General features: G+C 39.8%; 1 protein-coding gene across 10 annotated transcripts in view; it reads left to right on the top strand.

Annotated features, from left to right (window-relative positions):
• The first annotated feature begins 324 nt into the window (after positions 1 to 324).
• Positions 325 to 13,484, top strand: part of FMR1 (fragile X messenger ribonucleoprotein 1) — a 39,572-nt gene continuing 26,412 nt past the window's right edge. For 3 of the 10 annotated variants that reach the window (XM_065914882.1, XM_065914881.1, XM_065914885.1), the window contains exons 1-2: positions 325 to 604; positions 10,565 to 10,617. In XM_065914882.1, the coding sequence (XP_065770954.1) occupies positions 554 to 604; positions 10,565 to 10,617 (104 nt within the window). In that variant the 5' untranslated portion in view covers positions 325 to 553. The remainder of the gene's footprint in view (positions 605 to 10,564; positions 10,618 to 13,484) is intronic. The other 7 variants (XM_065914877.1, XM_065914878.1, XM_065914884.1 and 4 more) reach the window with 3 other exon arrangements.

Raw genomic sequence — 13,484 nt, 5'->3', positions numbered from 1 at the left:
GTTTCACAAGCCCTTGGCTTGCCCCCAGCCCCCACTAACGGAACGGGCGCTCAGGACCCTGCCAGGCCACGCCAAAAGGCGCGACCTCGGCCAGCGGTGCGCCCTGTCGCCGCCCTTCCAGTCTTCCCGCCAGCCGCCGAGCCCGCGCACGCCGAACCCGCGCGCCTCACGTTGCGCCCGGCCACCCTGGCCGGTCCGGAGCAGCGCGCAGGCGCGCGCTCCTGGGCCCGCCAGGGGAAAGAGGGCGGGGCCGAGGGGCCGAACCCGCGGGGGGAGGGGCGGCGTCGGTCACATGACGCGGTTTCACTGTTTACACGCGGAGCGGCCGGATCCTTCGGCCTCAGTCAGGCGCTCGGCTCCGTTTCGGTTTCACTTCCGGTGAGGGGCCGCTTCGGAGCAGGCGGCGAGCCGACGGCGAGCGCAGGCGGCAGCGGTGACTGCGGCGCCGCTGCCGGGGGGCGTGCGGTAGCGCGGCGGCGGCGGCGGCTGGGCCTCGAGCGCCCGCAGCCCACCTCGAGGGCGGGCTTCCGAAGCGAGCAGGGCGGACGAGAAGATGGAGGAGCTGGTGGTGGAAGTGCGGGGCTCCAATGGCGCTTTCTACAAGGTACTTGACTCCAGGGCAGGCCCCATCTTCGCCCTGCTTTCGCTCCCTTTTCTTTTTAGCCTCGGCCGGAGGCAGGCCTGGAGCCCTTTTCCCGAGCGCCGCGCCCGGGGGCCGGGGCGCACTCGGCGGGATGTTGTTGGGGAGGGAGGGAAGGACCGGACTTCGGGCCTTTGGGAAACCCCTCGAGCCCCACTGCCTCTCCGGTGTGAGGCCCCGGCGTCTGTCGGAATGAGAAGCGAGCAAGGAAAAGAGGGTGCCCTTTTGGGAGCCGAGCCCCAGCAGGGAGCGCTGGGGGTGGGCGAGGGCCGACGGCAGGTAAGAGATCCGGGCGGGAAGCACCAGTATCCGCGCGAAGTGACGGTGAAGGCTTATTTCTGTTTTCTTAAATAACCTTTTCCAGTGGGATCCGGGCCTGACGTGTGGGTAGTTGCCGAGGAGCGGGGGGCGCTTCCGTCAAGCCGCCTTCTGCCTTGCAAAGAGGGTTTACGTTCTCCTTTGGCTTCTCTTTTCCGGTCCAGCATTGGGACTTCGGAGAGCTCCACTGTTCTGGGCGAGCGGTGTGAAGAAAGAGTAAGAAGCTGTAGTTGGTACCAAATCACAATGGCAACTGATTATTAGTAACTTCTCTTTGTGGATTTCAAAAGAGATTTTAGATTCAAAAGTTTCAGGAAGACCCTTACATATCCGAGTAATGGATTAAAGAACTTGGTAATCTTGAATGTTTGCGCCCTCCCCCCCCCCGTTGTAAATGTGGGAAATTTTGGAATACAGATGCTTCAGCGTCAAAAAACATTTTCAACTCTACTACTTAAGAAAAAAAAATAACCCTCCAAAGGCCTGGATATATGCCATGAAACTTTAGGAAATTTACTAAGCGTATATCATTCCTATGGATTTTTTTTAAGTGAGTGGAAATAATCATTTCCACTCACTTTCCACTCACTCAAAAAAAATCCATAGGAATGTTTTGTGTTTCAAGCGCTTGACTTATCTTCTCTGAACGTGTAATGTTGCAGCTAACTATATTGTGGAGGTTTTAAATAGGCATGCGTGATTTTGCTACAGGCTTTAAGTACAACATTTCATATCTCACTAATATGTTACATTTTCAAAAACAGGATTAATAATATTTTCATATGTCAGGTAGTGCCTCTGTTGGTTCATACTTGCTGTAGATCTAGCAATCTATAAGTCCTCGTGTCCTCTTGAATGGCTCTCTGTAACTTCGGTAGGTTATGTCCCACCTTACTACAACATTTTGGCAACAGAAGGGGCATATGGAAGAAAGTGTGGAAATTAAATATTGCCAGTTGTCCAAGCGCCATTAAATCTACATAGAAAAATATAAACGTTTCAAACGAGGTATAGGCATATAAACATTGACTTAACTATATATGTGTTTACCTATTTCATGGAGAAATTTGGAGAGCATTATATTTCATAAGTGAGTAAAGTATGTAAACTGTTCCATGCTTTTAGCAAAATGATAAAATCTTTTGCTGTAAAAGGAGGAGAAATTTAACCCAGCATTTCTGTTCTTAAGTCTCACCAATATAAAATTCTTCCGCTTAACTGCAGTTTCTGGTTGCATTTATTTCAATGATCCATAATTATTGATCAGTTTGTGTAGAACCCTTCTGTTTCCTGCTGCTGCTGCTAAGTCGCTTCAGTCGTGTCCGACTCTGTGCGACCCCATAGACGGCAGCCCACCAGGCTCCGCTGTCCTGGGATTCCTAGGTTGGTAGTTTTGCTCACTATATTTGGGACGCTAAATACAATAAATATGAATAGGGGCTAAAGGTGGAGCGGTAGTCTAATAGATCTGTGATATTAGATCGGATATCACTCTTACTGTCTTTTAGTGGAGTTAGCTTGCTATAGAGGGCAAGCACATCCTAGTCTTGAAGGATTTATTGTTCTCTTCCAGCAGTCTATGATTTGTTTTGTGATTTTAGTTGCAAACTGATTGGAATATAAGAAACTCCCTCTATCTCTGCTCTTTATCCCCGCCTCTTTTTTGTTTTTTTAAACAAATGTTGCTTAATATGAAGGTGAATAGAAGGAGTGGGTTGTCTGTTAGTTCCTTGAGGGGGAATGTTAAATGGTGAACAGACACATGCAGAAAAATTGCTGAGATGCTTATAATGTTTTGTTTTTAAGAAAACCTCGAATGGTCTGTGTTGGTAGAAAAATAGTTTCTAGAATGAAAAAGGTTTAAATTCTTATAGGACTCAGTACTGTTCTGAGTTATAAAAAAGCAAAAGTAAGTCACTTGTCCATTGGGATGGACAGAAAAGATGGGAAATAAAGACAAAAAATGAACTGTTACGAAGAAATGTTAAATTTACGAAAAATTGGAAACCTAGGTTCACCAGATTGAAAAGACTTAAGGAACTAAACAACTCCAATGACTTCACTATAATTGAATTCAGACTTTGATTTGCCTACCAGAACCGCCATACTGGAAGGTGCAGTTCTCTTGTCTTCTGGGCACATGGTCCAGATTTGCAGTATAAACTGGATAGATTGTATGCTGGTAACAGGTGGGTTTTTTCCTCTAAAAAATTAAAACTTCAGGTTCAGAATCAACAGAACCATGAAATCTAAACCCTAAGATCATAACAGCTCATTTGTATTTTTCCCTCTGGTGTTTATTCTTAAAAACTTGAAAGTTAAATTTAGTAACTGTCAGAGCCACTATTTTTATGCTTAGGTATTTCTTTGACTTTGGAAAAGTCATGAGTACACCATATAGAGCCTAGGTTACTTAAGACATGAGAACACTTGAATTATACATCACAAAATTTTTTACAAAACATCTCCTAAACAAAGAATGTTGAAAAAGGTCTTTATCATCAGGATATCTGCCCAAAAATGTACGATCAAGGGGAAATTTTTTAAATGAACATTTTCTTCATATTTTCTCTGAAGTCTTATGTACTTCAAGGAAGTACAACTTTAGGTCAGCTGTATTTTTTTTTTTTCTTCCCAGTCCAAACACCCTTTTTAATGTTTTGCAAGCAGCATTATTACCCTTTGAATTGAGCATTTTCCAACTTCATACTCATGCACTCTGAAAATCTCCACATATTATTAAGTAAATGTAAAATTCAGTGTTATAATAGTTGGATTTCTGATTCCTGACCACTATGAGAATGTGGTTCTTGACATAACTACGAGCATAACTGTTAACAGATACTGAGAGCTTTCTAGGTGCCAGGCACTGTTCTAGGTGCTTTACCTCTTTTAAATATGTTTAATCACCATCCACAACTGTGAGGTACTATTGTTATTCCCATTTTAGGTGATAGATAAGGATATAGATGTACAAAGAGATGAGGTAGGTGACTTATTACTAACTGTCAGAGCTAGTAAGGGTCAGATTGGGGCTTTGAGATGAGGTACTCTGACTTCCTGAAGCAATGAAATTTAACTTAAAGAAGTGAATTGGCTTTCCTGGTAGCTCAGACGGTAAAGAATCAGTCCGCATTGCAAGAGAAGTAGGTTCGATCCCTGGGTCGGGAAGATCCCCTGGAGAAGGGCATGCCCACTCCAGTATTCTTGCTTGGAGAATTCCATGGACGGAGGAGCCTAGCAGGCTACAGTCCATGGGGGTCCCGAAGAGTCAGAGGTGACTGAGCAACTAACACTTGCACTTTCAAATTTTCATTGTACTTTTTTTTATTGTAATTGTTATTATAACACTATCTTAACATTATTCTGGGCTTCACAGGTGGCACTAGTCGTAAAGAACCTGAATGCCAATGCAGGAGGTGTAAGATATGTGGGTTCAGCATTATTTTATAAGTTCATACAATGACATCATGAAATACTCCGTTTATGTGTAGGCTTCCTTTTTAGCAACTCTTGCACACAGTAGTTCTTCATGTGAATGCCTGTTAATGAAAGATAAAGTTTGAAATCTTTGATTTTCCTATAATATTTGCTTTTGTTACATTAGGAGCAGGTAAGAACTGATGCATTCAAAAGTTAGAATACATAGGAACAGGGAAATTAATAATTCATTTCATACTATTCTTTCTGTACCTGTGTGTTGTCTTTGGGTCAAGGTGAACCAGAAAGAATGCATTTTTCTCAGAATTTGTGGTAAATGCCCAAATGAAGTCAAGTATTCCTAGTCATGCACTGTGGTTGGAAGAATTGTTGATGAGTTTTATTGTACTTTGCCTTCTCTGTTGTTCATTCTCATATGTTGTTAGCATCCACATTCAAAGGGTGGCAAAGCAATAACTCACTTTGTATGTGAAACCTTGGCTTTGAATCATATTTTATCAGATTTTATATGTCCTTAACATCTTATCTCCTACAGCTTTTCTTGAGGAGGGATATTTTGCAATGCTTTTAAATTTTCTCTAATGAGAATCATCATTGCACTACATGAGCAGTCTTCAGTGATAATGTAATAGCTGTTTCATTGCTGGTCAGTGGCTTACACTGAAATTTCTCTACACAACCATCTCTGTCATGTTTGTGAGAAGAGTTTGCCAAGGTGTAAGGTGTAGTGGGAGAGTAAAAGTTCGCCAGAATGGGGACAGACTTTCTTTTGGTTTCATCAGTCTGGGTGATGTGATGTTGGAATTAGATATCTAGTCATGACACACTTTGGCTAGTATGATGTTATGATTGCTTCTTTGGCCCAGTTGCCAGTAAGGTGGGGAGATCCCATAATGATTTTTTTTTGATTTTGTGTTTATTCCTCTTGATGATAAGTCTGTTTGTCTTTTTTTGTTTTTTGAGTATAGTTGCTTTAGGTGTCTTGTCTTTAACTGCACTTTTAGCAGTTTCTCAAACCCCAAAAGCTTTTGTCACCTTTTTTTTTTCCTTCTAAAAGTCTGAATGACCTGTTAGTACTTAGTATCTTTGAGGAACTACCCTTTTCTTTTTCTGTCCTAAGTTTTAATATCTTTTTTTAAGTATGATTTTTTGAAATGTAACTTTCTCAAATGCAAGAGTGTTTATGGCTCTGCGTCTTTTATAAAATATGCCCCTCTCTGCTTTACCTGTAACTTACTTAGTGCCAACTATGTGTTAAGCCTCACACTAGGCACTAGACATGTGTGATTTCTTTATTCACAACAGCAGACAGCAAGTCTAGTTCTGTATCCGTTCCTTACTTATGCAGACAAGGCATACAAGGCCCAGAGACCACTTCTTGAAGAGTCCCACAGCTATTATGCCATAGAATCAAGATTTTGAACCTAGCTCTCATTCACAACAAAACTCGTTTTTGTTTTGTCTTTCCTCAAAGGCTCTTTTCTTTGTTGTTGTTTGCGGGGTTTTTTTTTGTTTTGGCCATAAAGGAATGTGGGATCTTAGTTCTCCATCCAGGGCTTGAATGTGGGCCCCCTGCTGTAGAAGCATGGAGTCTTAACCCCTGGACCTCCAGGAAAGTCCCCACAGCAGAACACAACCACCAAGTTTACTGACTCTTGTAATTGCCCTGCTCTCGTAATGTCTCATCCAGTTCCATGCAACTCCTCCTGTATTCATTCAAACCCATTCAGTTGCCTTCTTTGGTAACCAACCCCACAGAAATCCCCTCAACCTATCTTATCAACTTTGATGTGTGGATAGGTAGAGAGTGCAACCAACCTTAGTTTTCCAAGTTGGTGGGTGCTCTGGGGGCAGCCAGGGAAGGAAAGGACATGATTATTGGGATAAGGGAGGAGCAGGGCCAAAAAGGAGAGTTATTGGAGAAAGTATGATGAGAAACAGAAAGTTGGGACCTCTGTTGGAATTTTAGCAAAAGGCCTCTGAAGTCACAGGAGACCTTTGTGCTTGGCGAGTGTGTGAACCAGAGGTAACCTATGAATTTCTTTTATTCCACTAAAAATGACTGGTTTTGAAACAATCATGCAAACATCCATATACAGATAAGCTTCATTAACTCGAAGGCAGTGGCCCTGGTAGTCTGTGATGATTGCTAAACCATTTTTGACACTGTACATCCGGAATTGTTTTTACAGTCTTTGAGAGCAGTTTTTGTTTTTTTAAATAGTCACAACCGTTGCAGATCTTCCTCCTTTGAAGGAATGTTTAATTTTAGGAAATAGGCAAATGTGGTGAATGAGTGTGATTAAATTGCACAAAAACTTTTTGGCAAATAGAAAAAAAAGCTAAAATGTAGCGGTGTAATAATGAGACGAACTTTTAGAGTGCTTTCAACGTGGATTTGAAATCATTCCCTGAAATTTCTAAGTGTTGAAATCAGTGCTATCCACAGATCTGTCCATCTGTGATGATGCAATGCTCTCTGCCTGTGCTGTCCTTTGCAGTAGGTCCTAAGCCATGTGTGGCTTTTGAGCACTTGAAATGTGGCAAGTATAACTCAGAGACTTATTTTTAATTTTATTTGCTGTAATCTGTTAAATAGAAATATTTACACATGACCAGCAGCTTCAGTGGTGAACAGTAGCACAGTTTTAGACAAGGGCAGTAGTATTGGAAAGATACCTGATTTAGTGAGAACAAATCTTCACCCAGCTGTAACAAGGTTCTCTTAGGTGACTAAAGGACTTCACATTTTCAGCATTTAATATACAGTGCGTGCATGCTCAGTCACTTCAATTATGTCTGACTCTTTGCAACACGATGGGCTGTAGCCCACCAGGATTCTCTGTCCATGGGATTCTCCAGGCAAGAATACTGAAGTGGGTTGCCATGCTCTCCTCCAGGGGATCTTCCCAAACCAGGGATGGAACTTGTGTCTCCTGCATTGGCAGGCAGGTTCTGTACCACTAGCGCCACCTGGAAAGCCCCATAATATAAAGTAAGGAACTAATACTTGTTACTGCCATGACACGCAAACATAAAACTTCAGACAAGGATGAAGACAGAGGCCATGACATTTTTTGGTAAATAAGGGATTAGTTCCTAATAGAAGTCCCACCCTCAAAAAGCAAATTGTTAATTTGATACTAGCCATCATTGTCAAGACAGGGGAGAAATTGAGGGCAGGGGGGCCTTGTTCTCCCTTTCTTTGTAATTTGTGGAAAACTAATTACTAAAACTAAAAAGCTAATTTTACTTTAGAAAACTAATTGTCCAGTTCCTTCAACTTTACTCAAAATCAAGCCTTGCTGTTGCTATAGTAATAGTGAGGCAAATCCCTTAGAGCAGTGGGGGCATACACCCTTATGAAATCTCTAGTATATTCTAAGATATCATGGTCAGTAGTTAACTAGAGTTCTCAACACTCTGTTGAAAATGTGTGTGATTTAAATATAGCTGAGGGAAAATAAGCAATATCAAAATGATAGGAAGAAAATGTGGAATTCCCCCCACTTGAAACGAACAACTATAAAAATACAGACATATGTTTAATTTAGAAATAATTATTTAGGCATCTTGGATATAGCAGAACACCTAGATTCCATTATAGTCCACCTTGATCTTACAAGGAAACTTTCTTTTAGCATAGCTTTGCTCTATTCTTTAAAGCATAATTACAGGAGTTTGGTGTCTCTGTTTAGGTTCAATGTACAGTCAACCCTTGAACACTGGGACTGGGACACCAAAAGCAGTTGATAAATGACTCACCCGAAGGCAGGAAGGTGAAACAACTTGGACAGAATCAGGACTCAAACCCAAGTTCTTTTGATTCCATATATTGTGACCTCTAATTGAACACAAACTCCCTCCCCCCTTTAGATAATTTAAATGTCTATGAAGTGAAAATATGGGTACTATACTTACTGGGAAAAAGTCCATGTGTAAGTGGATCCTCACAGTTCAAACCTGTGTTGTTCAAGGGTCAACTGTAAATGGTTTCCAGGGCCCTGCCTTACTTGCCATTGTTTTTCTTAGGAGCAGTTATTTAATAGAGAAGGAAATGGCATCCCACTCCTGTATTCTTGCCTGGAGAATCCCATGGACAGAGGAGCCTAGTGGGCTACAGCCTATGGGGTCGCATAGAGTTGGACACGACTGAAGTGACTTTGCATAGCTATTTAATACTTGGCTGATATGTTTTAATTTGATATTTTGGGAAGTTTTAGTTTTTAAACAGTGCTTTAATTTCTGGCTTTTGGCGATGTATTTGTTTACCACAATATTTGCATTGAATCATTTGTTTAACACATCTATTGGGTACCTACTGTATACCAGAAGTTGTGCCAATTACTGAGAATACATAGAGAAGTTAAAGAAGGGTCTTACTCCAAGCTAGTTATCTTCCCAATATCTGAAGTCAGGGGGATTTACTACTATATTTTCTTCTAAGAGTTGTATAGTTCTAGCTATAACCTTTAAGTCTTTGATACTTTTTAGTTGATTTTTGTATGTGGTATAAGGTTAGGCCAAAATTTATTCTTTTGCAAGGGGATTATCTAGTTGTCCCAGCACCGTATGTTGAAAGCACTGTTCTTTTCCCCCTGTTGAATTGCCTTCACTTCCTTTCCACAGAGGATTTATTTCTACCACACCCCTAGCTGTTTCTCCAGGTCTGAGCCTTTGTTCCAACTGCACATTTAGGCCTGCTGCATAGGAACCTCACCCTCTTCTATTTGTCTTCCCTGATTAGCATCCCCACCCAGTCCCATCCCCCCAAACCACACAAATACCTTTCGTCCTCGAGGCTAGGATAAGAACCCCTTAGGCAGTGATCCATGATAATAACTATTCCTTGAACCCATAATAGGTACTTTGAAGTTCAACAGTAAGTAAAAGACACCCTCAGGAAGCTTACCTTTGGTATGAAAATGGGCAAAATACTCTAGTAGGGTAGTTTATAGTGGGGTATACTCATAAGACTCTCTAAGAAGTTAGAAAGTGAAATTGAACTTAGTCTTCTGGGTTTTCCCTTAGGAGGTGACACCTGAACTGAACTAAAACCCCTAGGAGATAGCTCAATGAGAAGAGGGGAAGGAAGAAAGGCCCAAGTAGTTTAGCACTGCTGGGTTACAGCCTCCAAAAATGCTCACCTCAGGTCACCATGGGCCTTCTATAGCTGGAGGAGTTTGACCATAATCCTGTAGACAGGGAGAAACCACGAAAGCACAGGCACATGCCCAGAACACACTGGAGTAAGAAGCTGAAATCTCTAAAACCATTTTAAAATGAATTAAGATATAAAGCCCCTTGGGTTTCTTTATCCTTTATCCTACTCCTCTAATTGTCAAAACAAAAAACAAAGCCTCCTTTCCTGCACCTATTAAAAACTTAATTTTATAGAATTAAAGACAGCATGCTGATTAAAGAATTCTTGATAATTAGTTAGCTATTACTTTTGTTATGTCATTTTATAGAATTACAGACAGCATGCTGATTAAAGAATTCTCGATAATTAGCTATTTTGTTATGTCTCTTTGCAGATTATTAGCAATTGCGTCATCAGATTTAAAAGATTTAAACTTCTGTACTTTATATTACTGTTCTTTCCACCAAGTGCCTGTGAGATTGAGAATTTAATTAAACTCTGGTAATTGGACTTTTTAGTGGTATTAGCAGTATGTTGTTAAAGAGAACTTAGTGTACTTGTGCTCACATAGATTTGAGATTATATTTAGTTATTTACTATTGTATTCTCCTAAAATTGTATTAAGGAGAAAAAAAATAGGTTACACCAGATCTATACTGACTGGTATGTATATACCTCTGTAACAAGTTTCTTAGTTTCTAATACTTTTAATCTAAAGTATACCTTCAGCTTTGCATTGTAATTTTCAGTTTACTTATCTGTCTTTCTCCTATTAGATGCTGAACTTTAGAGCAGTTCTTTTTGCTCTATTTTAAATAATCAGTATTCCTAGGGCCTAGCTCATTGTAGGTATGTAAATGTAGATGTGGTTCATGAATGAGTGAGCCTCGCAAACTAACAAACTTTTACTTGAAGCTTCATTCTGTTGTTAAACATAAAATATTTGTGTCACTGTAAAATGTAACTAAAAACAAAAATGATATTTAAGCTTAGAAGTTAATTTAACTGTGTTTTTTTAATAGGCATTTGTAAAAGATGTTCATGAAGATTCAATAACAGTGGCATTTGAAAACAAGTAAGTGTCTTGATATAATTTTAATATTTAGGTTCTTTAATGTTTTATGCTAATTTTTCCTTGTACTCCTCATTTAAAAAAATTCAAGTCTAGTTTGAGTATTTTTCAGGAATGGATCTTCATGTTACTGACCAGGAAGTTCCTGAACAACTCAGTATTAAACCAATGGAATGACTGTTCCTGCTAATGACCTCAGAGATCCCATTTGTATAATCTTGACCCTTACATCTCAGTTCCTTTGAATGTGAACAAAGAAACCAGATTCTTCTGTGCTAGTAACTGAGAGTTTGAATAGAAATATTTGTAAATATTAAAAGATGAAAGTGAATGAATTCATGGGTATTGGGAGAGTTGATGTGAGTTTGTAATGTTAAATCTAAAACTGATAGTTTTAGTCCTTTGGTATATTTTATTGAAAATGATTATGTTTGCCTATTAACATTTTTTTATCTATTTCATATATTTAAAATCATCAATAGTAGTAACTGATCTTGTCTGTTTACTTTTAGATGAGTGTATAAAAATAATTAGAGGCCTAGGCACATTAGCTGTATGTACAAAGGCATCAATAGTAGAGATATTAACATTTTATTGGGGAGACAGGTCTCTTGACTAAATTTTTTGAATGCTGTTAATAAGAGCTATTTTCAGAGTAGCCATTCAAGATTCTAAAGTATGTATAAACTCCTTTGCCAAGCCCATAGATGTGATCATGATCTTAGGATTTTACTGAACTCTCAAGGATGGTCAGCAGTTAATAATGTTTGTTTTTTATTTACCAAGAGAAATCAATTGTTGTTGTTGTTCACTTGCTTAGTCATGTCCAAATCTTTGTGAACCCATGGACTAGCAGCATGCTAGGTTTCCCTGTCCTTCAGTCTCCCAGAGTTTGCTCAGACTCATATCCATTGAGTCGATGATGCTATCCAACCATCTCATCCTCTGTCGCCCCCTTCTCCTCCTGCCCTCAGTCTTTCCCAGCATCAAGGTTTCTTCCAGTGAGTTGGCTCTTTGCATCAGGTGGCCAAAGTATTGGAGCTTCAGCATCAGTCCTTACATTGGATATTCAGGACTGATTTCTTTTAGGATTGACTGGTTTGATCTCCTTGCTGTCCAAGGGACTCTCGAGAGTCTTCTCCAGCACCACAGTTCAAAAGCATCAGTTCTTTGATGTTTAGAGAAATTAGTAGTTTATGAAAAACAGATTACAAACCTATAGAGAAAATAAATAAATTAGTGGTTGCTTAGGGCTGGTGGGAGTGGAGAGCCATAGCCAAAGAGTATGGGATTTCTCTTTGAAGTGATGAAAATGTTCTAAAATTGACTGGTAATGATGGTAGTTTAGTTGCTAAGTAGTGTCCGACTCTTTGCAACCCCATGGTCTGTAGCCTGCCAGGCTCCTTTGTCCATGGGATTTTCCGGGCAAGGATACTGGAGTGCATTAACCATGTCCTTCTCCAGGGGATCTTCCCCACCCAGGAATTAAACCTGGGTCTCCTTCACTACAGGTGTATTCTTTACCAACTGAGCTACCAGGGAAGTCCCTGGTAATGGTGGCACATATCTGTGAATCTACTAAGTAAGTCATCGACTTGTATGTACACTTAAGTGGATGGCTTATAGGGTTATGTGAATTATATCTCAGTAAATCTGTTAAAATACAGTATCTGACCAAGACATGGTATAAATAGAATGTTAGCAGGATCTTTAGCTACCAACAGGACAAAGTACAATTGACCCTTGACCAGGGGTCATGAGTTTGAACTGTGTAGGACCACATGTATGTGGATTTTTTTCAGTAGTAAATACTACAGTAGTACACAAATCAGAGTCATTTGAATCCATGATACAAACCACAAATTCAGAGGAACTCTGGATATGGAAAGTTGACTATAAGTTATCCATGGAGTTTTGACTGCACAGAGAGTGAGTTAGTGGCCCTAACCTCTGAGTTATTCAAGAGTTAACTGTAGTAGTCTCAGATGCCTAAAATTTAAGGGGACAGAAATAAATGGATTTAGAGTGTCCAACCATATTCTCAGTTCTAGACAAATGGTCTTGGTCCAAAATACAAGTTTGGGTAATAGAATACCTTTCTTTGAATACATAGAGCCAAAAGTTTCAGAATCTGCTTCGTTACATGATTATCCATGCATTATAGACTGGATAACAGCATCATGCCTCTAACAGAGGAATATTTAATAACTTGGAGAGGAATTTTTTTCTTGTAATTATACTCTTTATCAGCTTGTTTCCATAATGAGGAAAACACTATTTTCCTTAAAGGGAGAGTTTTCATTTGCTACTCTTTTAAGGTATTAAGCAAATACTTATTTCCTCTATGTGTTTAAGAATGTGTCTGGTTTCTAGTTTTTACAGTGATCATTTCTCATATGTTTTCCATCAGATTTGTACTATAAACTTAAAATTATTTTCTTTGGACCTTCTAGTTCTCTCCTGTACGATAGTTGTGTACAAGTTTCTCTTCTTACTGTCATGCTGGGAATTTCAAATAGATCAACTTTTTCTTTGTGTTTGTGTACTATGTATGCAATTCAACACTGGGTTTGAGCATGTCACCAGGATTTGATAGGTCCCTACCAAAGTAGTGTCTTTGCACTCCCTTGCATTTCCTTTTTGTTTTTGATTTTTTAAAAGCAAGCATAAAAAACAAACCTGATGTTTTATAAAACTTCAGTTTATATCCTTTCTTTCCTTTCAATCATAAACTCCTATAATACCACATTATTTTAGATGTCTTCTTTTTGTCTTCCATGTTTCACATTTAAAAAGAAAGAATTTGAATTTTTATCTCTATTCTTAAAATAATTCTTCCTTCTTTGGAATGAAGAAAATTATGTATTACT

This window comes from Muntiacus reevesi, chromosome X (genome assembly GCF_963930625.1).
Source record: "Muntiacus reevesi chromosome X, mMunRee1.1, whole genome shotgun sequence".
Taxonomy (NCBI): domain Eukaryota; kingdom Metazoa; phylum Chordata; class Mammalia; order Artiodactyla; family Cervidae; genus Muntiacus; species Muntiacus reevesi.
Note: the sequence above shows the minus strand (reverse complement) of the source record. Positions and strands in the feature narration are given on the sequence as shown.